Genomic DNA, 23,035 nt, shown 5'->3' on the forward strand with positions numbered 1-23,035 from the left:
CAGATATAATTTAATTTAGAAATGATTTAGGTATTTGATTATCACAATGATCATTTCTATGTTGATATGAACTAATGTATTTGTCTATTTATTTGATGATAATCGAAAAACCAAAATGATTCTGGGTTTGTTGGCTTTTCAAAAAAAAAAAAAATTATTTTAAAAATGATGCTATAATGTAATACAAATGAGTATTGGGGCCATTTTTTCAGGCCGCCAATGAAAGAGGCTTCTGGACGCTTCACATTACTCATACTCGTAGTTCTTCTAACAAGACCCAGAGCCATAATTTTCAAATCAAACAGAATAAACTTGTCTTTCTAACTTTTGTTAAAATGGATGCTGAAATGGCGATGGAGCTTGTGAAGCATGGCCTGACGCTTCTCTTCCTCGACGTTCCTCAGCACACTCTCATCGGCATTGATACTCAGGTAAACTACTACCAACCCAGCCACACATGCTTATGCTCTGTTTTGTTGCCCAGAAATTTCAAAAGAAAATGGAAACGAAGAAAATTTGGATTTCTGTCTATAAATTAACACTTAAACACTTGGTTCGCTGTATCTTCAGATGTTTTCAGTTGGCCCCGACTTTAAAGGCATAAAGATGATTCCTCCTGGTCCTCACTTTGTGTACTATAGCTCATCCACCAGGTTACCTCTTCTTGCTCATTATGTGTTTGTTGAATGTCGGCAGAGAATAGACTGACTAGTTGCTCTTCATTTACTATTGAATTTTAATTGTTTTATGGGTGCTTCTATTTTGTATTTCTTTAAAAATATGTTTGGCTATTTTTGGGTACACAGAGATGGCAAGGAATTCTCACCAATTATTGGGTTTTTTGTTGATGCTGGACCATCTGAGGTTAGTAACCAGTCTTTTATTATTACTTTAGTGGCCACTGGCTTATTGGGTTTAACATGTTACAGTAAGTTGTTTGTGGCATGATATGAAGGCATGTGAGCCAGACAGACCTTTCTCATGTAACAGGTAATTGTTCGCAAGTGGGATCAACAAGAGGAACGATTAGTCAAAGTACCAGAAGAAGAGGTTGGTATTCATGTTGATTGTATCATTGTCTTACTCGGGGAGTCACATTTTTCAAAATATGGAATCAAAGTGATTCACAATGTTTGAAACTTTAGATTGAATTTTGTAACCTCAATCTCAAATAAGCTTCATAAATCTTAACTGCTAAGTAGTTAGAAAATATGGTCAATATCTTTTCAGGACAATCACAGTTTATCTTTTATTTATTATCTTGCAACTTTAATTATTTTGTTTTTTTGTCCAATTTTATTGTATTAGTGAGCTCTTACATTATAAAGGGAGCAAGAGGGAATTTGAGAATATTTTTTCCAAACATATTCTATGGTTGAACAGAGCACAGTAGTGATTTTCTGTGTTCAGTTTAGTATTTTGATTTCACATATGTATCATTTTTGTGCCATCAGGAAGAGAGATATTGCCAAGCAGTTCGAAGTTTGGAGTTTGATAGACATCTTGGTCCTTATAATCTAAGCCAGTACGGAGATTGGAAACAGCTATCCAATTACATTACAAAGAGCATCATTCACCGGATTGGTAAGCATTATTCACAACTTCAAAGGCGTGTTCACAATTATCTTAGATTTTTCTATCAGGAGTTTGTTCAGTATCATTGCTTGACTTTTATGGAACGAATAGATTTTATGCTTCAACTGCTGCCATGTGCTTCTCTCTCTCTCTCTCTCTCTCTCTCTCTCTCTCTCTCTCTCTCTCTCAATTCTCACATTTAAATTTGATGATCTTCAGACCCACAATGTTTGTATGTTTAATTTTACTTTACTTTTTTTTTTTAATGCATAGGAACCCACATTGTTTGTCTGAGTATTTTATCTTGTTATAACATACAATGGGCACTTGCTATCAAGGATGAAAATATTGGCGATATAGATAATATCGGGCCTTCAATTTACGGATATTTAGGGGGATATATAGATGTCGTTTTAGGTATTGAGGAAAATCGACAAAAAAGATAGATATTGGCATAAAAAATGAAGTGAAACTTTCATAGGTATTAAGTACATTATCAATGAATGTTTTGAACAAATAAAATTCAAAATATACTAAGTATAAGATATGCATAAGATGAAATGTACGTGTATATAATGCGCGATGAAAAGCCTGAAAATAAAATTTTGATTACAATGATAAAATAAAATCCATTGACACAATAGGTACATAACCCAAACAAAATAAACACAAGCAGACTTAACACAACAAACACAACAAACATGCAGACCAACCCATTAAAACATAACCCAACCCAACCCAACCCAACCCATTACTTTCAAAATGAAGACAAATTTCTGGGTTATTTGTCTAGTATCGGTAAATATCGGGATAGCAGGGTTATCAGGGATATATCGCTGATAAGGGGGAAGAAATAGGCTTACCCCCTTTTATCCGTATCGACACCTTAAAAAAGGGATATATCGTCCGATATTTTCATCCTTGCATTCTATACAATTATGTAATAGACATTAAAAGAATAATTTTTCATTTGCTTAAGGAAAGTTCTCAAAGGCAGACTTGGTGGGAACCTTAATTTTCCACAAAATACTTGTTATGGTTTTATGTGCGTTAAAGTTAGATGTTGGTGCATCTGCTCCTTGTTAGGAGTTCATATGATATTACTGCTGTGAGCTTGTAGACATGATGGAATAGTTAATGACCAACATTAAAATCTAGTGGTATCGTGAGGTTTAAATACTTCTAAGATATCTCTATTTAGCTTTTCCTTCTAATTTCTGCATAAGGATGGATATAATTATTCATGTTGATACTTCTAGCCTGGTACCCACCAACACAATATAATACGGAATTTTTTTTGAAATAAATTCTTCTAAGAATAAGACTGCATGGAACTCTTAACAGGAAAATTCTTACAGGAGAAGTTATATTTATAGTGGCTACTTGGAACTCTACATTTTGATATTTCTTGGATACTTTTATTTATGTTGTTAAGGACTGCTTCAGATGAATTTTATCCAAAGGATTTGTATAAGATTCATTCTTTTTATCCCAAACAACCTTTGAATTTTAATTGACTTGTACAGAACCCATAGGAGGAGAAATTACTGTTGCATCTGAATCTACAATGCATGTAAACACTCCTAGCACAATGATGGAGAAAGCTCTAGATGAGCAGTTGAATGCTAGTAGGTGCTCAACACCCAGTGACAAGTCTCAGACAAGAGGATGTTACTACACATCAATTCCCCGTGTTATCAAACGAAAGGGAATCCATGGCCAACAACTTACTTCTTTGAATCTTGACAAGGTAAGAACCCCCTCCCTCCTCTTTTAAGTTGTTCAGTTTTCTCTAATGTTTTAAATTAACTGATTTGACTATATACTTGCACTAATATTTTTTTTTTCCTTCTTTTTTGTGGTCCGACTTTCACTGATCTGTTTAGACACAATTATTAGAAAGTGTACTACTAGAAGATTATGGAGGTTCTGAGGACTTGCTTCTCGCAGAGCTGCAATTTGCCTATATTGCATTTTTGGTGTGTAAACAATGCAGACTCCGACGGCATTTTATGTTAAATAATAATCTGAGATCTTTACGATATTCTGAACTTATGCAGATGGGGCAATCACTTGAAGCATTTCTACAGTGGAAATCCTTGGTCAGTCTTTTATTTGGATGCACTGAAGCTGTAAGTATTGGTTTGATTGCCTTGTTTCACTTATTATTGGGATTTGTTCACTCTACCGAGTTTGTATATTTGTGTTTCCTTTTTCCACATTGTACATCTGAATTTAACATTAAACTCCCCACTTATACATTCTGTCCCTTACTATTAAAGTATAAACATGTGATTGATATGTTTGCATTAAATTTGTACCTCATGAGTGTCAACTTATGGTTGTAATCTACATTACAAAAATAAGCAACACTTTCCCAAATCAGTATATACAGTCATTTGAATATGAATACCGGGAACTTTTTACTTTTGACCTTTGATGGCAGCTCATTTGCATGTTTATGCGATATAATGTTTTCTCGAAAGTTTTTTTTTTTAACAGATTATATGGTAATCTTAATAATTCTAAATCTTCAAAAGATTATTGCCAACAATCAATCTATTTAATTTGTGTGCTAAGATTTCAGACATTATAGATTCACCAGCTTAAAGCTTTGGCACCATAGATTCACTAGATTTTCAGTTTTACACAGCAGATCCTACCCAGTCTCTGATCAGTTATCTTTGGGTTGACTAGTGTTCTACTGGTACTGGCATTAACATTTCTTACGACTGCGCAATTGTCAAATTTGTACCAGACTATAGACATAATCCGTCTTAATAAGTTTCTAGTTACTAAAATCTCTGCTGGATTAAAATGAGGCGTGTGGTCCGGTGGAGACAGTTGGGAGTAGCCTGGTAGGGATCCTAAATAAGCTTTAGACCTAGAGCTGAGGTTTTTTATTATAATGTTGACCAACCTCTTGATGTTTTGAGAAAACAATTTCTTGAGTCCCTCACTGCATATCTTTGAGTTAAATACTTAGAATGAAGCTTTTTTTCCTAATGATGCTTGCTTCATAGGTAGTTGATACTGAAATACAGGAAATCTGAAATACTTTCTGACAAAAGTCTAATCTGCCATTAATGCAGCCTTTCCGTAGAAGAAGTCGGCTATTTGCAAAGGTAATGTCCAGAATTGTCCCACTTATAACTAAACTTTCTTGCAGTATAATATAACTATGAAGTCGCATTCATGGTGATCTGGGATACCGTTATGTAATTGAAAGTCTAGATTCCATTTAGCCTATTTTGGGATATGTACTGGCGTTTCAGAAAGCTTTACATTTTATTTTTTTCGCATAGTTATGCTCAAAATGTGTCAGTTGTTGCTTGGTTTATCAACCTTTATGTCTTTTCTGTGTGGTGCTTTATTATTCCAGTACAAAATAGAGACAATGTTCAACATTTAATCATCCTGGTTTGATATTTGATTTGTCTTTCGTAATATTTATGAGCTTTTACGCACCCATTCTCCTGTTGAATTATTTGTCTCTTCTAAGGTGTTGAATAAGTTTTTACATATCAGACATTGTCAAACTATTGGCTAGTTTACATTTATTGTAATAGAATGTTTGTGTTTCTCATAAAAAGGAAAAGGAAAAAGAATTCTAGGTTGATCGTGTTTTCTTTCCTGAGAGAGTAACACGTTTAAACTGATTTCGTTTTCCATTAAACTTGCAATGAACAGTACTTGCCTTTTTATTTATTTATTTTTTCCATTTCATTTGCACTGATAAATGACATGTCATGGGAATTTCACAGTTTATTAGAGTCATCTACTATCAATTGAAACAAGGACTTCAGAAAGATTGTACAGACACGAACAGTGGATCAACCTTGCTAGATGATTCATGGTTTTCTGCTGATAGTTTTTTGCACCGTCTTTTCAAGGTACGAGATTTGGGTGCTTCATTCTGCTGCTGCTGTTTTTTTTCGTATTACACTGCTGTGCTCGATTCATTTTTTTCTTGTCGGTTCTGTTGTCATTCAGTTTGTTTTTTCTATCAAATAGAAAATCAACAGAAAAGTATCATGTAGTCATCTTTCTCACATCCATGGAACTTTCTGTTCATTGCAACTTGATGACTAACCTATAAATGGGATTCCAGGATTTTTTTTTGCTGGTGCAAGATGCCTCAGTTGTTGATGGAGATCTTCTATCATGGGTATGCACTCTAAGCCTGAATTTTCATGAATTTCTTTTTCCTATCAGGCAAAAGTAGACATCTGGATTCTACTGATATGCTCTCTTTCTTATTATTTCTGCGGTTCTTGTTTTAATCAGATTTTTACTTCACAGTTGCCATTGTATTTATCATGATATGCATGTGCAAACACACGCACGGAGAAGCCTTTATTTTGTTGCTTTAAACATGGAATGTAATATTATAATAAGGTAGTTCACTTTTTACATATGTTAAACACTGACTCTTTAGCAAACAAGTGTATATTAACTCAAAACCATTTTATTGGGGCAAGGGTGGGTTGAAGATGGATGCAAGAAAGAAAAATAAATTTATGTACTTTAGGCATGGGCACAAGGTTAGAATTTAGGTTATTGTTGTTTTGTTTTTATTTGTCGGAACTAAAATGTAGTTGATGGTTATTGATTTAATTCCATCTATAGAATTTATAGCATATTGTTGGAATATATATACTGGTTTTAGGGACTGGGTTACCTAATATAAATTTGTCTCACTTCGATTATGTTGAGTTTACCCTAATTTTCTCTCGCTGCCCTCGTTATACTAATCCTTCCTTTAGCCCTTTTGATGTGTTTTTCATTTAAATGGAGTCCTGACTTGATTTCTGATCCTTTACTTTGTTGCTATTGCATTGCCATTGCTCTGCATACGAAGCATTTCTTGTCAAGTCATCTCTTTTTGTATTTGTTTCCAAAACTTTGCTTCTTATGAGAGATGGTAGCTCATCTGTGTGCTTCCTTGTCGTCACTTTTCATGTTGCATTTCATATGAAAACTTGGTCTGTGTACTACAATTGGAAAAGTAATACAAGATATCTATGTCGAGCTTAAATTACTACCAGTACTCGTCTCTTTTTTGGCTAATCATGTTGACAAATCCTCATTTGCATGGTTCTCATTCTTAAAGACAAGGAAACTCAAGGAGTTGCTTGAAAACAATCTTGGATGGGAATTCCAGCAAAACAGTGCAGTTGATGGGATGTACTTTGAAGATGATGACGAGGTTGGTATTTATTTATTTATTTTAATTGAACTGTGCTCACTTTCCCCACCTTTTTTTTTTTCTTTTTTTTTCTTTTTTCTCACAACCCCTAACACTCGACATTTGCAGTTCGCTCCTGTGGTTGAGATGCTGGATGACCCGAGTTCTAGTGTGGCGCCATCAGTTTAACACTTAAATCTCTCATTCTCTACCATTTAACATCTACAATTCAATCATGTGGTTTAGATGTTGGATGACCTGGGTTGTAGTGAAACGCCAGCAGGTTACGACGTTGGTCATCTACAGTAGGCTTTATGTCATAACCAGAGTGTGATCAGTATAAAATCATTGCACCTAGAAGACCTTTTTTTTCAAGTATGTGTAACCTTGTATAGTATCATAGTTGAAATTTCCATGTAAATTGACGAGGATGGATGCTATACAAAATACAGCACTGCTGTAAACTTTCCTTGCTAATTTTAGACAGATGGGACAATTCCCTTGAAATGCTCGGTGAAAGGTGTTGAAGGAAAATGGTGATCTTCCTAATATAATTTCACCACCACTAATTAAATAATGGGGTTTTATTATTTTATGTTCGACCCATTCGAGACGCAAGTCTCTTAATTACAATCCCTTGCTTCAAGGGAAAACCCTTTGATTCCATCATAAAGAAACAGAACGTGTGTGTTTGATTTTGCAAAGTCCAACCTTGCCTGTAAATCAAGCCACTCGTAGTTCAAAGATTCATGATGAATAAATGACTCATCACAAAACGAAGAATTTGAATGGGTTTTATTGAGGAGTTTGAGTGAATTTAGCTGAATAAACCAGGGATTCGATATGGAAATATGTTTGGGATGGTTGCATCTAGATTGAATCTCTAGATTGCCTACGTACCCTTTTAAAGGGATCAAACCAACGTAGTTTGAAAAATTTAGAAATTGATGGGTAAGTGTGGCCCAATAATTTAGAGTTTGTATCTTTGAGATAATTTGGGGATTTTCATAGGTAGCTGACCTATGGGAAAATTTTGAAATTAATGGGTAAGTGTGGCCCATTAATTGAGCATTTGTGTTTGAGATATTTGAATTTAATCTCATTGGCATTTTCATGGGTAGATGACCCATGGAAAAGTTTGGATGGTTTTGTAAGACTTTTTTTCTTTTTGTCAATGTCCCAGAAAATTAATGAGCAATTTTGATTAACCCACTAATTTTCTAAAGTTGACATTTGCACTTGGACCCAAATATGGCTACAAGGATTTTTTTTTTAATTAATCCATTAACCATATGGTAGGGAATTTGGGCATTAGGAAATTTAATGGGTAATTATTTGGGTTACCCATTAATTATATGGGCTTCTGAGAGTCAATGGATAATTATTCTTTGACAGCCCATAATCCTATTTTGGGCTTTTGATGTTTGTTGATAGTTAGCCCATGAGCATGGAGCCCCAAAAAAAAACTTTGGTCCAGCAGGCGATTAGCTATCCAACTCTTTGCAGAGTTTGTTTCCAAGTAAAATCAGACCTTGCAATCCCATCTTTATCTGGAATACTTGTGATCAGTCTGTGAAAAGGTCTCCTCTTGTATTTGTGCTCCTGCAATTTTCCTTCTGCAATAGTTTTCTTCTTCTGTCGTCTTCTCCTCCCTCTCTGTCCTCCTTTTTTTTCTTTCTTCAATGCAGAATATTTATACTAAAAACTGAATAACCAGCTCCCCCAAAAATAGGAGCCACTAAACTCTCTTAAACGTTTTCATTGGTTGGAGACCCCCACGTTCCAATATTTTGTGATTTTTGTGATTTTTTTTATTCCAACAAAAGGTCTAATTATTTGAGGTTCAGTTTCTGAATCTTCATTTACTAATCTTATTATATAAAGCTAATGGATCTCAAATGCAATGACTTACATAAAAAGGAACCAAAAGAAAAATGTAAAAACAAAAAAGTGGCATTATAGCTATGTTAGAATGTGGGGCATTAACCTCTAGGGGCCGTTTGGTATGATAGACTGTTATGAACTGCATTAAATATTGAGACTGTCTTGGATTCGCTTGGCCTGTCATAAATTTTTTTTTCGTCAACCATGCATTAGATTCCAAGCCAAAAGACAACTGCAAGGAAATACATAGAAAGCAATATTTTAGACAAACTACAGAAGCACCTTCATCTAAATCACTACAATCCAGCAAAAGAAGGAAAACTCCTACTCTAAAAACAAAAATTAAGGACCTGGAAGACCATGAGACACCAAAACATGTATGAGAGACAACGGTGGTTGAGTAACACAGCTCCACTGCTCGACAACCTATCGTTGCAGCCTCACGAGCTGCTCGATTTGAACTCCTCTGAACCCAACGCCAAAAAACTCTTTTGAACTGATCGGCTCTAAGCCAGATAACCTCAATAGAAGGCCTGATAGTCCAGGCACGGTTCCTTATATCCCCCTTGATCCCGTCCACAAGGGTCTTTGAGTCAGTTTCCAAGTAGACATCATTATAGCCAAGATTGGCCGCAAACTCCAGCCCCATGACTGCTGCTTCTGCCTCCACCTCAAGAGCAGAGTGACCCACCGGTGATGCAGCCAAGCCGCCTAGAAACTCCCCAGTTGAATTTCGAATTACCACTCCAACACCAGCTTTTCTAGCATTGCTTTGCCAATTCCCTTTCGTGGATAATACTTGTACTGCGTTTGGTGTATGTTTAATTGGACTAGTACTAAATTTTTTCATAAATATTTTTTTTTAAGTAAATTTTTTTTTTGGTGTGAAAAGTAATTTTTAAAATATTTTTTAGACTTTTCTTCTCTCTCTCTCTTCCCTCTTCTTCCCCGTCTCTCTCTCTGATTCTCTTTCATCTTCTTCTTCTCTGCAAATCTATTTCATCTTCTTCTTCTCTCTATCCTCTCTCCTCTTCTTCTGTCTACTTTTCTCTTTATTTTGTTTTGAAAATTTTATCTTCTCTTTCTCTCTTATTCCTCTTCTATTTTGTCTTCTCCTTCTTTTATTTTTCTAAAATTTTCCCTTCTTTCTCTACTTTTATGTCTTCTCCTTCTCTTTTTTTTTTTTGAAAATTTTATCTTCTCTCTTTTCTTCTCTCCTCTTTGTCTATTCCTTCTTGGGTCGTTGTGGCTGGTGGTGGTGGTTGTAGTTGTGTATGGTGGTTGTGGCTGCCACTTTTGGGGTCAATAGATGTGGAGAGCTTGGGTGTGGTTGGTTGCTCGTCGCTTGGGTCAGGACGATTAGTCCCTCCTCTCCAGACGGGTTTCACTAAGAACTCCTAAGAATATGTTTTTCGTGGAGCCTATATTAATTAATCCCACTTAAAATTAGAACTGGGTGAAACAAACGTGAGATAAAATCTTAACCAAGCCAGTCCATGTCAGAACGGTGTAACAAACAAGCCCAAGAAGAATTAGGCAGTGATCAAAACCCACCCTAGGGCAATGCATCACCTATGTGTCTGGCCATATATTAATCCACTTTATGTCTAATTACCATATTCAGACTGCTCACTTGTATTACTGTATCAATAATGTTTTTAGAATGTATAAAAAAAAGTGGCATTAGCTCTGTATTAATAATGAATGAAATCAAAGAATGTACATTAAATTACATACAAATTTAGGATAATGAAGTATTACACCAAATTGTTAGAGACGCTTACAAACAAGCATAGACAAAATTCTAACTTAAGAATCAAGCTAAGCAGCACCAATTATAGGGAAAGCCGACGGCTTTTGGCAAACAGCGGTTCGATTTGGAATGACAGGTCTTGAATCCCGAAGGAAGAATCTGCTGCTCAGAAGGCGACGAAGACACCGAAGAGAGTTCCTTTACTGGATCCAGATTAGTCACAAATGGATGATTCAATAGCTTAGCAGCTGTGAACCTCTCAGAAGGGCTCCACACAAAGCACTTTCCCAAGAAATCTTTAGCCTCTTCTGATAACCAAACAGGAATAGTGGGAGATTTTGAGGCAATCTGAAGCATTAGGTCCCAAGGTCTCGCCCCGGCTTTCAAATCCCATGGCTTCCTCCCAGTCAACATCATAAGCACAATACAGCCCAATGCCCAAATATCAGAAGGTTGCAGCTGAATATTTTGAAGCACAGTTTCTGGAGACCAATACAGTGTAGTGCCTCCAGAACGCTTCTCTATAATCCTCTTTGCCAGACCCAAGTCTCCAATTTTGGGCACAAATTCAGAACCACCAGCATCAGTTTTGGAGACAAGTAATATATTCTCAGGCTTCAAATCACAATGCACATAACCCATTTCATGAATGTGCTTAACCCCCTTCAAAATTGCCTCTGTATACTTCCTTACTTGAAATTCAGGCAACCCCCCAGACTTGTTAATCAAATCCCTCATTGTTCCTCCATCGGCATATTCCATGAACATATTGAAAACCTTATTGCCATCAACACCAGCCGTCACATCCTCTCCATAGCGATGGATGATAAACGGACAGTTGCTAAACGTGTCAAGAAGTGAATTTTCCCTCACCAACTCAAGCGCATCACAGTATAATGTTGACTTCACCGCGAAAATTGAGGGCAAAACATCGGCTCTGAAATTGGGTTTTTTGACCCAACCCAAATACACCGACCCAAATCCCCCTTTTCCGAGTACCCGGCCTCGAAACCACTCACGGCCAGCAACCGACAAGCTCTGTTCTTTCTTTGGCCTTGAACTCGAACCCATTGTTTGAAAACAAAAATTGAAGCTTTCTGATGAAATAGGGTTTATGGGTCTAACAAAACGAAAGCAAAGAGACACAGAAAAACAGAAACTGGGTAGCAAGAGAGAGAGAGAAGAACTCGTTGAAGCAGTCGGTGATCAACGAAGAAGACGATGAAATGTTGATGTGAAAAAGAGGGCTTCGATTGCTAACGCTCAATGGTTTTTCCTCTGTGATTTGAAGCTGGTGAATGAGGGTTTTGAAATCAGAGTACTGTTTTCCTGGTTGTGTTGGGTTTATATAGCTTAACGCGTAACCTTCAAACGGTCATATATCTTGCGCGGCTTTTGCTTTTGCTTCCGCTTCAATTAATAATCTAATATAATATTTATTTATTTACTTTTGAAATCCACTGGAAAATATCTTTCGTAAATCTTAAGCCACTCTGATCACAAGCTGAGAACTCTCATGACCGTTGATTTGGAGAGATCTAGGGGTAAATGGGAGATTTATGACTTAATTTGATTTAAATTAAATTAAAATATAGAATTTAAAATTCAAAAAAAATATTAAAAAGAGCTCACGTGACCTTCACGTGACCTTTACTTACCTCAACTAAAAAGACAAAAATGAAGAAGACAGAGCTCATAAAAAATCGAAAGCAACACAGCTCCATTTCCCTTCTCCTTTCCTTCGTCCCCAAATCTCTGAATCTCTCTCTCTGCCTGGAATGTTTGATTTTTCAAAGTAGTTTCTCAAAATGAAGCGCAAGAAATGGTCGGAGTTCGAAGAGCTGACCCTTCTCACCAAGTACTCGGAGCTTCTCATCTCTGGGGCTCTAGCCAAGCTCAAAACCCGTGAGAAAAAATTCAAGCCCATAGCGGACCACGTGAACTCGGTGCATCATCTTCACGACCCAGTAACCTTCCCTTTCAAATGGTCCTGGCGCGACGTCTCGATTAAGGTCCAAAACATGCGCCACCAGTACCTGGGTGTGAAGCAGAAGATCCGGGTCTCCAAGGACGAGTTCAACTGGAAAGATGGTGAAAACCACTGGGAGAATTTCTTGAAGTACAAAGAAGTGTTTGGGGATGTGGAGCTTGATGTTAAGGGCAAGAGGGCGTGCGAAAGTGAGAGCCTTGATGTTTTTGGGGATTGTGGGGACTTGGGGTTTGGGATTGACTCTGAGGATTTAGAGGAAGAAGAGGACGAAGAAGAAGAAGAACCATTGGAAGATGAAGAAGAAGAAGAAGACGGTAGCGGTGATGGCGATAATGGTCTCGAGGAATTAGGTAGGAGTGAAGGTGGTGAATTTGGGGGTCAGAGAGAAATTGGAGATGTGGGTTTTGCTCAAAAAAGGAAATTGAGTAAGGTTGGATTACATAGGAGGTTGGGGTTGGTCAGTGCACAAGTTTTGGACTTGAGGGATGTGGTGGTGAAGAGGGAAGAGAGGAGGAGAGAGAGGGAGTGCAGGAGAGAGAACAGTGAGGCTGAGAGAGAGGAAAAGAGGAAAGAACTTGAGTGCAGGAGAGAGAAAAGGAGGAAAGAGAGGGAGGAGTGGTTGGAGGATAGAGAATTGGAGTTAGAAGAGAGGGAGGTGATGTGGGCAAGAAAGGAATTTGAGAAAAGGTTGAGGCTAGAGAGGGAATTCGATGAGGAGCGGCGTAGAAGGATGAGGATGGAGGAGAAGAGGGAAGAGGCAGAGTTGGAGTGGAGGGAGAGGATGGTGAGTTTGCAAATTGAGCATGAGAAGCAAATGATGCAAATGCATGCTGAAGCGTGCCAGAACCAAATGCAGATTCTTGGAGTCATGGCTAGGCTAGTTTGTCAATTTTTTGGGTCGGTGAATGATGGGCTGGGAGGTGGTTTAGGGGCTTTGCCGCCTCAGGTTTTGCAGAATTTGCAGCATCCGGGGGATTTGGGCCACAATGGGAAGCCGGAGGCCAATTCACCTTCTGAGTTCCTCTAGACTGTAATTTACATGCTTGCCGCATACTACTACTGTTATACCTCTAGTGAAATGTTAATAAGTTGAGTTCTATCATTTTTTATTTATTTTTTGTTTTATCTTTGTAGTACAATGATCGAAAACAATGAATTCTTCTTGATGCCTATACTTGCAGTAACTATTCTAAATCTGTAACGATGGATATATATTTTCTTTATATTTTAGAATGTCAGTCTTTTTCAAGCAGAAGTTACCTATCTTCTTTTGAATGTTCATCCTTTTCCTACTTGCTGTATTTTTCTGTCATATTAGTTCTATCTGAAACTCATTAATGTTCATGCATTAAATCATACAGTTATATATTTAGGAAAAGAAGGAATCAAGTCTTGTTGTGGTTGTTTACTTAATAGGCTGTTTCATCAGCTCTGGCAACCATATCATTGCTGGTTTCGCAAATTAACTATAAAAAGGTTTTTTTTTTTTAATTTATTTTTTTTATAAGTAAACTTTTAAAATTTGGATTTATCAATTACAACTATGAAAAGGTTTTTGTTATGGTCTGCAGTTGTTGCTTTTCGGAAAAGAGGTGGTAGCCAATGTTGTTATGACACCAGAGTGCAGCTTTTTGCTTCAACGTTTGATTGTTTTGCAAGGTTTCAGGATGGGTTTAAATATTAAGAAGAAAAGGTTGTGGTTGGAGAAAAACAAGAAGTATATTTCAGATGCTAGAAATCATTTAAATGTGGAACTATTACCATGCAGTCAAATTTCTGAACTTAGGATTGTGAGTTTCTTTATATGCTAGAAACCACATGCCGCTCCACATACTTTAGAGAACATCATTATCCTCATAATGCAACTCCGATATATCATCATGGTGGATTCAACGCTCATCATTATGACAAATATCAGGTAAGCATGCCATCCATACAATGCTTGGGCCACTAGATCTGTGCTCTGTAATATAATTAAGCTTTTTTCTGTTTCTTTGTTTTTTAGAGGAGTTGTTTCTGTTTCTTTATATGTATTTTGAGCCTTTTTCTACCAGCACCTTGATTGGTTTTGGTTAATGGAAGTTGTGTCTGTTTCTCAACATTCAGCACTGAGAATTACATAATCCTTGGTAAGTCAATCATGTTTCTCTTTCGTACCTTATCTTTTCACATAACATAGTAATATGGTTCAAGCAGACATATATAGTGGCACCCTCTATGAAATTGTTTTAGTATTTGTGATAGGATAAGAGTCTGAGGCTTAAAGGATTTAAAGCTAGCTTTTATTCTCTTTTTCTCTTCCTCTTTGTTGTTTCAGTTTTGTTTTATACTTTTTATTATTTGTTAATTTTAATCACAGTTTGGGAACTGCACGTAAAAGTTTTATTCATCTGTGACAAAACTGATACTGTTGTTTATTGGGTACGAATTTGCAAAACTGCTGGAATCTGAACCCCAGGGATATAAAAAAAAAAAGGGTCCCTGGAATAGATGCAATTAGTGAAAGTCTCAATCTGAAGTTCTTCCCTGTTTGTCCTGATCGCATACATGATTTATGCATGGGGAGAATCACCTTTCAGGACTGAGTTTTACATTCTCTGGCTTGGTGTCTGAATTCTAGAGGCTGCTGATGATACATGCAGATGTTGAGAATTGTTGCAACTGCTTAACCCAGGTGGGTGCTTTATATAGATTTATATGCAAATTCAGTGCATAGAACAGAAATCTTTGTTATTACAATGCAATTTCATTTACATAGAAATCTTTGTTATTATAATGCAATTTCAGTTGCCTGTGTAATTTTAACAGGGAATGTGTATATAGTACAGGCATCATTATTATTACAGGCTGTTTGGAAGGTAATTTAAATAGATTGGAAAAAATCTCCCTGTTTTCCTAGATTTCAAGATCTTGCTTACTTTTATATCTCATTTTGTGATGATGGAAACTACACTTTGTTTTCATAATTGTGTGGTTGGGCTTCAAAAATAGTATTCATGGAGTGTAACTGTAAAACCCTGATGTTATTATTTTAAATGAGTAGCGCGTATGTGGTTTATGCGTAGGAAACGTGTTTTTATCTGTGTTGCTCATGTTACTTTTCCAAAATTTGGGTTGAGATAATTTCTAAAAGAGCAGCCTTTCTCTAACCAAGGATCTCAACTTTCTCTTATCTCTACCAGACCATAAACCTTTGACCTTGAGATTGAGATCAAAAGACTCTACCATCATGAAATCAATTATGCCCAGAATTTTAACTTAAAAGGTCCTCACTTCCTTCCACAGCAGTGTAGACATGATTTTCAGTTGTAAATACCTACCTAATTTTGTCCAGATTTCATTAGGTTTTAAAAGCAGTGTGTTTAACCACTGTTCATCCATGTTAAAATCATAGTGCGAGCCCCAGGCTCCTAGACTCTCCACTGAAGGTTCATTTGTCCATTTCCAAAGTGAAAAATTCTTTTTTAGTTTTTTCCCCATTTTTATTTTGCATGTAAAAAATAGCTTGTGTGTTTGTTCTTGTGAGAGGTACATGCTAAGGTGCTCATATTCCCTCCATCCTACTCTCACACCTCCTTTGACATCTTGATATGCGATTTTCTGGATGTTACCAATTATGCTGTTTGCCAAATCTCTAAAAGAATAATGGACTTTTATTTTTGGTAAACAGAATAGTGTAATTTATTGTACAGATCTTCAATGACGGTTATCTTCTATGATTTTTAAGAATTTTGTTTATTCCTTTGTCCTATCATGATGTACCATTTTCTTTGGGGCACAATCTTTGATCTTCTTTTGTAAAATATTTGAAATCTTATTTATCTTCTCTAGAATTTGTTACTAGTTATCTACTTTGTTCTGGTTTTTCGACTTTGATAGGGTTCTTATAAATTCATTGACATTGGGCTGTATGGACGTGCACTTTGGAGCTTTCTTAGATGGGTAAAAGGCCCTTTAAAGCTTAAGTTTTGGGTCTCTTCAAGGCCCTTGTAAGATTCCAGGCTTCATCCCTCTATTTAGGAAAAAAAGAATAGGCTTCCCTTTTTCCAAGAAGATGAATCTAATTGATGTAGAACAGCCCGTAGGTTTAGAGTAAACAGCCCGTAAGTTTAGAGCATTCTGCATCACTAATAGATGCATATTTGTCTTGACAAAATTAATTTTATGCCCTGATTACGTGGGGAGGTGCTGTTCAATCAAGTTTAGCAGACAAGTAACCTTTCTCCCTCTTTGATTGTATACTTTAACCTTGTAATTAGTCTTTGGAAATTCCAGTGAATCAGGGATTGAACAAATCACGTTGGTGGTAGCTCTTGTTTCATTGTGACTTGACATGGTTGTTTTATCACTTGTGCCACTCCAATGTTTTTAGCTGACAACGTCGTCTTTTTTATTCTGTTTTCTTTTTGTTTTGTTCTTTTTTAATTTACTTTAGGTAGTTGCACAGCAGCTTGAAATTACGACTTCCAATTCAAATTAGAAATGGAAAGACATATTTGATTGGTTGGTGTGGGTGTTTGATAATTACACAGCTTTCATGTTAGATAAGTATCCCATTCCAATATGTGAATTATTTTCTATAGTTAGCTGTTCAAAGGATAACAGAAATTTTAAATTGTTTGTCTTACATCATCTTGTACTGACCAGTAATATAGTATCAAGACACCTTTGATGACCATTGAATATGGATAAAATCATTGACATCTTGTGATCCTTTTTCTTTGCCCTTTGAGATAGTGCACTCAGATTTCCATGAGTACATCAACATGGCTGAAAGCCCATGACAGTTGTGCCTGCCATGGGCTTCCGGCCTTTCAAGGTTGTTAAGGTTGTATGTATCGACACCATGTAGGCAGGCACTTAAATCCAGAAATATCAGTACTTATGTTCAAGTTGGGAGATGTGTGGATATATATTTTTTAAACATGAGCTCTTTGAATTATTAGATAACAAAACATTTCCATGTCAACCAGTTTTTGGTAGCAATGGTTGAACCTTGCTGGCTGCAAACTGGGTAGATATGACATTTCTTGTTTTTGCAATGGTGAATGAGGAGCAGTGTGACTTGGAGCATGCATTTTGTGAAGAAATTTCACACGTCCATATGAATAAATGGATGAGAGTTGCCCACCTCAAAACACTAAAGCATTAGCATGATGCATGTTCATGCTACATTTTCGTTGTGTCGTCCCGGAATGTCGGGAGACACACACACACAAACATTTGCATAAGTTTGGTTGTATTGGGTTCGATTATGTGTTCATTAAACAAGTTATATAATTAAGATCTGTTGGTTCTGTTAGACATGTTTAGGGAGTGTGGCTGCTGCTAAATTATTGACAACCAATGATGCTAGAAAATATGGGTCAATTAAGAGGCAGCTTATACATAGCATGTGTTTAGTGAAGATGATTTGTTAGCATAGATGAATGACACCACTGGTTTCAAAGTTTGATTCAAGTCAAAGAGCAATAGGGGTTTTGGTAGTTAAGGGAAGTACTTGATTGTTAAAAATAATAAATTAAGGTTGGCTGGAATAATATACTTTCCAACATCAAATTAAGGTTTAATATAATTGAGATTTTTGTTTTCTAGATGATTGATTGAAAGGTCATGTGAGTTCTAATAATGCTTAGGGGAAAAATCATTTTTATTCACCATGTGGTTTGGCTCAACTTCATTATTCTGCATCAGGAGTGGAATGGGGCCACTTTTTCATTGTGGCTTATTTCCTTACCTTCTTTGTGGTGCGTCATGTATCATCCTCACTAATCCAATCAAAAGTTTGCAAAACAGTCCCTATTAATGATTTTATGGTGGATATGATAAAATTTTACACCCCCTCCTAGTCCTCAAATTTGTTGTAAGTGCAAGTAATTGTAGTCACTAATGCCTGTCTAGCCAACAGCATAAACCATAGCTGACATTTTATAATTGGATTCTACCACAGGGTGGTAAAGGGTTTCACCTAAAGCTCTTTACTGTTTTTGCTTCTGCATAAAAGGAAGTGGTATCGACCAACCACAGTTTCATTTTCTGCATTTGATTTGTGGCTCTTAGACAAGTTGCTTTGCCTGTTCCAATACATAATATGAATATAAGAAATATTGAATATCGAAACAAATGAACTTGTGAGATAGGGACAGTAACTCAATAATTCTTAATTACATCCTTTGACTTGTAACCAAATTGAGATTTCCATAAGCATAGGCAGTTTAGACTGGTTGTTGCCAACTGTTGGTCAAATAGTAAAGGTAGTTATAATGCTTTCGGGAATTTCAGGGCCTCAGTATGTTCTATATTCCTTTTTCATGTTAATGAATTCTCTTGATTATTCATCACCTAGACTGTTGTATTCATATGATTGTGTAGAATGTGTAGAACGATGATTGATTCAAGTTGATGATTTTTAGTTCTGAATCTGCTTGGACATTATGCTGCATAATCGGCAAGAAACAATAGAATAGAAATTGTCTTTTTTTCTATCTGCAGAACTCTGTGAAATGTGACTGTTAGATGGAGCAGGTTTCATGGCCAACCAGTCCACATAAATGTGGATCAGATCCTTCTAGTGGGTACATTTGACAACAGGTGGTGTTAAATTAAACATTATGAAAGTTGAAAAATGAAAATCAGGACACTGAGAAGCTGAGGGGGAAACGATAGTGAATATGGTGGCCCCTTGTAGCCTTAACAGTGTAGCCTTTTTCCATTAATTTTTATGCAATTAATTGGTTTGAAATCTGTCTTGTAATTTGTTTGTTCATACACGTTAATCCTGTCGTTTCTAGGACTGTTTGTGAAATAAAGAGTAAGAATTCTGCAACATTCTATTGTGGCAGCTTTTTAGCCTCTTTTGGTAGGTAAAGCAGTTGGGAGGGAGCAGCAACTGTTACTAGGTAAACATCATCACACCTTCCTTCTATTTTTACGCACACACAAATGTAATGATTTTATTTTTTAGGTGAGTGTAATATTAACTGGTTGTTGGGCTTTCATATCTTGTTTAACAATTGGTTTCATCCCCAAGGCATTAGTATGTTTTGAAATATTGGATTCTAGACTTATTATCTTTTTCACCCACCAGTCTTACATCTGCAACTTCAACACCCAATATCCAATATCCAATATCCAGTTCTAAAAGATTAAGGCCCTAAAAAATGTAGGGGTCCTGCTTAAAACCTCTCTGGCTGAGAGATTGCATTTTGATATGTATTTTAAGTAATTTTCTTCTGTCATATATCTGGATGGATATCCATTCGTGCTCATCCTTATCTTACATATGTTCCCCACTTGCCCCCCACCACCTCTGTGCCGCTCACAGCTTCATAAAATTTCACTTTTGTAGTTAGCAAGAACCTAAAATTTCAGTGCAAGTGGACAATACATTAAGATTTCTGTTTGTTGTTTAGCCTTGATTTTGTACGTAGTGAATTCAGTTCCTTATTAGTGGACTTCGAAACCTTATACTATGGGCCAAGCTGTTGAATGTTTCGTTTTTGGTACGTGTGTTTCGGAATTTTTACCTTCTTGTCTTTTTAACTTTTAACGCTTCTTGCTTCACTTGGAGCAGCGATGCAATTTATTTTATTTTCTCTGGCAGGTGTTGGGAGTCCGAGGTCCTGGTTTCTTAGGAATCCTTATCTTAAAAATTTCTGTGTATATTGTTTACTGTTGTTTCCTTTTTCTGTTACTATAAAACAATGAAAGAAACTTGTATGCCTAGTAAAAGTCACACCTGTATTTCTAATGGGAAAACTGCCTCTGCTTTCAAAATTTGTGTTGGTGAGGATAGAAAATAGAAGAAAATGAGCCATTTGAAATGGTAGTTGAATATGTTGCTAGGCCTTTGGCTTGGATTGTATTGGGAATTTGGGGTGGCTTGAGAGAATGGTAGGTCCCAAGTTTTGCTGAGACAAGAGGATATTGATTATGAAAAAGATGGTTGCTCCTGCGTGGATCAAGTACGAGACTCATTGAGATGGTCCCTTTTGGTTTACAAGACCCTGCACAGTATTTAGTTCTTTCTTTTTCGTATGCACCATTTCGTACGGCGAAGAGATGGTCTTGGCTTCGAGTTAAAAAGACCATTTTATCCTTTCGGGCTCAAGCGAAGTGACAAACTATCATTTCTTTCTTGATATAAAATATATTATTTTATTCATCATGGGACATTGTATTGCAGTAGGATTTTGTCAACCTTAGTGAGGAGGTCCTTTTAATTCGAATTAAATTAATCCCTTGTCAAAAAGGGTGCCATAAAAAGGGGTACATCATGCATGAGTGTAATGTTCCTATTATGTAAGAATCAGATGAGGAATTATGCCTATGAGTAAACTTTTAGGTTGAGAGGACACTTTTCTGGGTTTGCCGGAAATAACAAAATGCATTTGTTTTTCCTATTCCTCCCTCCCACAAACCCCCTTCGATTTGCTATTGTTCTTTTTTCTTATGTGAACAACTAAAACACATGCAAAAAGTTATACACACAAGCATGGGAAAAAGTGTTCTCAAATTATACACTCAATAACCCAATCTAAACCCAATAAGTTAATGTCCAAGCTCGTTTAAATTGAAAACATCTCTTATTTTTTAGCAATAAAAAACAAACAAGGTTCTGCACAAAGTCACCATAGTTAGTAAATGACGGGACAAGGATAAAATATAATATGTACGTGTATTATTCGACAAACTTCTTTAAAAATATGCGGTATATTATTCGGCAAATTTCTTAGATGTGATCCAAATTTACATTTCCATTGCAACATTTGCTTGACAATAATGTTAAGGGAAATTCTGGTCCACTTCGGGCTATTCTTTGTAATCTTGTATTGATTTTCTGGAATTAATAACAGTCCTCCTAATCCCAAAAAAAAAAAAAAATTGTTAAGGAAAATTCTATTGCCACCCCGAATTTTTTGAAACCACCCTTTAATTTTCAGCCTAAAGTGTCGATTTTACCCTCCCATCATTTTCTTCGCTTAGTTAATAGCCCGCTGGGGCCCCCGAAAGGGAAAAGGAGATGAGAGGGATGGGGGAAGGGGAGATGGGGGAATGGAGGGTTGCAGGCACCGACAGCAATTCTAGCGACAGTGGAGGGTGGGGGTGGTCTCAATAGGGGTAAGCTTGGAGATTTGGATAGGGGTAGGTTTCAATCGATTGGGTGCGAGAATTATAAATTTTCAAAATGTCACCCCATTAAAATTTAATTTAAGAAAGTAAATTGAAGACCTCATTTTAGGTCTAGGCACGGATCAATTTGGAATAGTAGATGACTTTTTTGTTAATCAAATCAAAGACTTCGGTAGACCTTTTTTTTTTTCCGTTAACTAAACTAAGAACTTCGGTAAACTTCAGATTGGTTAACCTAACATTTAGTTTGGATTGGTTCGGTATGCCGGTAGTACCGTAATAAAAACATATTAATAAAAATACAATTTATAATTGTTTCACATTACATAAGTTCTTGAACAAAAAAACCAAATTATCCTTGTAAAATATAAAAATCCAATAGTCTAATTCATCCCAATACGAAATCAAATAACTTAACAACTATACCATTCAATATGTACTCAAAATGTACTGGGAACCACTTGCTCTTTCATTTGGGAATCTACTCCTACACCATTAAACAAATTATGAAAATAGAAAATGGAACTCAAATGAATGCATAGGATCATGTGTCTTGAGCCACTAAAATTAGAGTTTAGTTACATTTTAAACATTAGAATTAGGTCATTTGAATCATCAAAACCCCCTCTTTTGTTTGTGTTTGTTGTTTGAAACTTTGAGTGTTATTTTTACTGAATTCTGTACAGATATGTAACTGATTTTGACATTTGGTCGGCATTGGATTCTTTAGTTTTTCGTGTTGAATCCAACCATATAAAGAACATAAAATTTGGATTAACGGTTGGAAAGTTACAGGTCAAAAACGGGACAAAGATCGAAACTGAAAAACATAGGAAGTTCATAAATTCCTTTATGACCTAAAAGTGCTACAGTACCCGGGTGATAAAAAAGCTATACAATAGTGATAAAATAGTGATATAGAGGTGATATAGGAGCGATACAAAAGGTTGATTGTGTTTACCTTTGGTTTCTTGTTTTGCATTTAAATAATAAAATAAGTGTATATATCATATCGGTACGAGTTTCCGTCTGGTTAGGGATATTGTTACCTGTTAACCAAACCAAACATTTTCATACGGGTCAGATCGGAATAATTAAAATTAAAAAAATAATTATTTAACCAAATCAAATCAAACCGTCAATACACGGATAATTGGAATGAGATGCCCACCCATACTTCATCCTTAAAATAAAAACCCAATTTATTCCTAATTAAAAATGAAAACAAACACCTAACTTGACTAACGCCTAAACTTAACGTCTCTAGCAGTTTTTTTTTCCTTCTTCTTCCTTCCCTGCGCGTCTCCACCCACCTCCAAAATCTTTTCGTTCTCCAATCTTATTACACAAAAACATTCTTACCAAGAAAAGTATGAGCATAATAAGAATCATCTGACACATCGAATAAGGAACTAGCTCCAAGGTAGGAAATTGAATCATTAAGTTCACCCAAATAATAGAAAACCTGGAGTGAGAAATAACATAATTCATTTTAAAAAAAGAAAAAAGAAAT

The 23,035-nt window shown here is 36.2% G+C and overlaps 4 protein-coding genes across 5 annotated transcripts; 2 read left to right on the forward strand and 2 right to left on the reverse strand.

Moving 5' to 3' along the window:
- Window positions 1-36: 36 nt before the first annotated feature.
- LOC117623569 (protein AAR2 homolog) lies at window positions 37-7,270 on the forward strand. Its single transcript, XM_034354599.1, has 13 exons — window positions 37-431; window positions 571-653; window positions 807-864; window positions 991-1,050; window positions 1,455-1,584; window positions 3,102-3,325; window positions 3,462-3,554; window positions 3,636-3,707; window positions 4,668-4,700; window positions 5,340-5,468; window positions 5,687-5,743; window positions 6,689-6,784; window positions 6,893-7,270. The coding sequence occupies exons 1-13, from the start codon at window positions 336-338 to the stop codon at window positions 6,950-6,952; spliced, it is 1,191 nt and encodes a 396-aa protein (XP_034210490.1). The 5' UTR covers window positions 37-335; the 3' UTR covers window positions 6,953-7,270.
- Window positions 7,271-8,620: 1,350 nt separating this feature from the next.
- On the reverse strand, window positions 8,621-9,497 carry LOC117621833. The gene is made up of 2 exons (XM_034352377.1): window positions 8,998-9,497; window positions 8,621-8,879 (listed from the first exon to the last, which is right to left on the reverse strand). Exons 1-2 carry the CDS (start codon window positions 9,495-9,497, stop codon window positions 8,846-8,848), a joined length of 534 nt encoding a protein of 177 aa, XP_034208268.1. The 3' UTR covers window positions 8,621-8,845.
- An 846-nt stretch (window positions 9,498-10,343) lies between these two features.
- LOC117622684 (mitogen-activated protein kinase kinase kinase 17-like) lies at window positions 10,344-11,698 on the reverse strand. Its single transcript, XM_034353443.1, has one exon. The coding sequence runs from the start codon at window positions 11,469-11,471 to the stop codon at window positions 10,464-10,466; it is 1,008 nt and encodes a 335-aa protein (XP_034209334.1). The 5' UTR covers window positions 11,472-11,698; the 3' UTR covers window positions 10,344-10,463.
- Window positions 11,699-12,097: 399 nt separating this feature from the next.
- LOC117621537 (stress response protein NST1-like) lies at window positions 12,098-13,615 on the forward strand. 2 transcript variants are annotated; one of them, XM_034352087.1, is made up of 2 exons: window positions 12,098-12,755; window positions 12,786-13,615. In XM_034352087.1, exons 1-2 carry the CDS (start codon window positions 12,209-12,211, stop codon window positions 13,415-13,417), a joined length of 1,179 nt encoding a protein of 392 aa, XP_034207978.1. In that variant the 5' UTR covers window positions 12,098-12,208; the 3' UTR covers window positions 13,418-13,615. The 2 variants fall into 2 exon arrangements, with proteins under 2 accessions (XP_034207978.1, XP_034207977.1); XM_034352086.1 differs by having other exon boundaries at window positions 12,098-13,615.
- Window positions 13,616-23,035: the final 9,420 nt, after the last annotated feature.

The sequence above is a fragment of the Prunus dulcis genome, chromosome 3, assembly GCF_902201215.1.
Source record: "Prunus dulcis chromosome 3, ALMONDv2, whole genome shotgun sequence".
NCBI classification, from domain to species: domain Eukaryota; kingdom Viridiplantae; phylum Streptophyta; class Magnoliopsida; order Rosales; family Rosaceae; genus Prunus; species Prunus dulcis.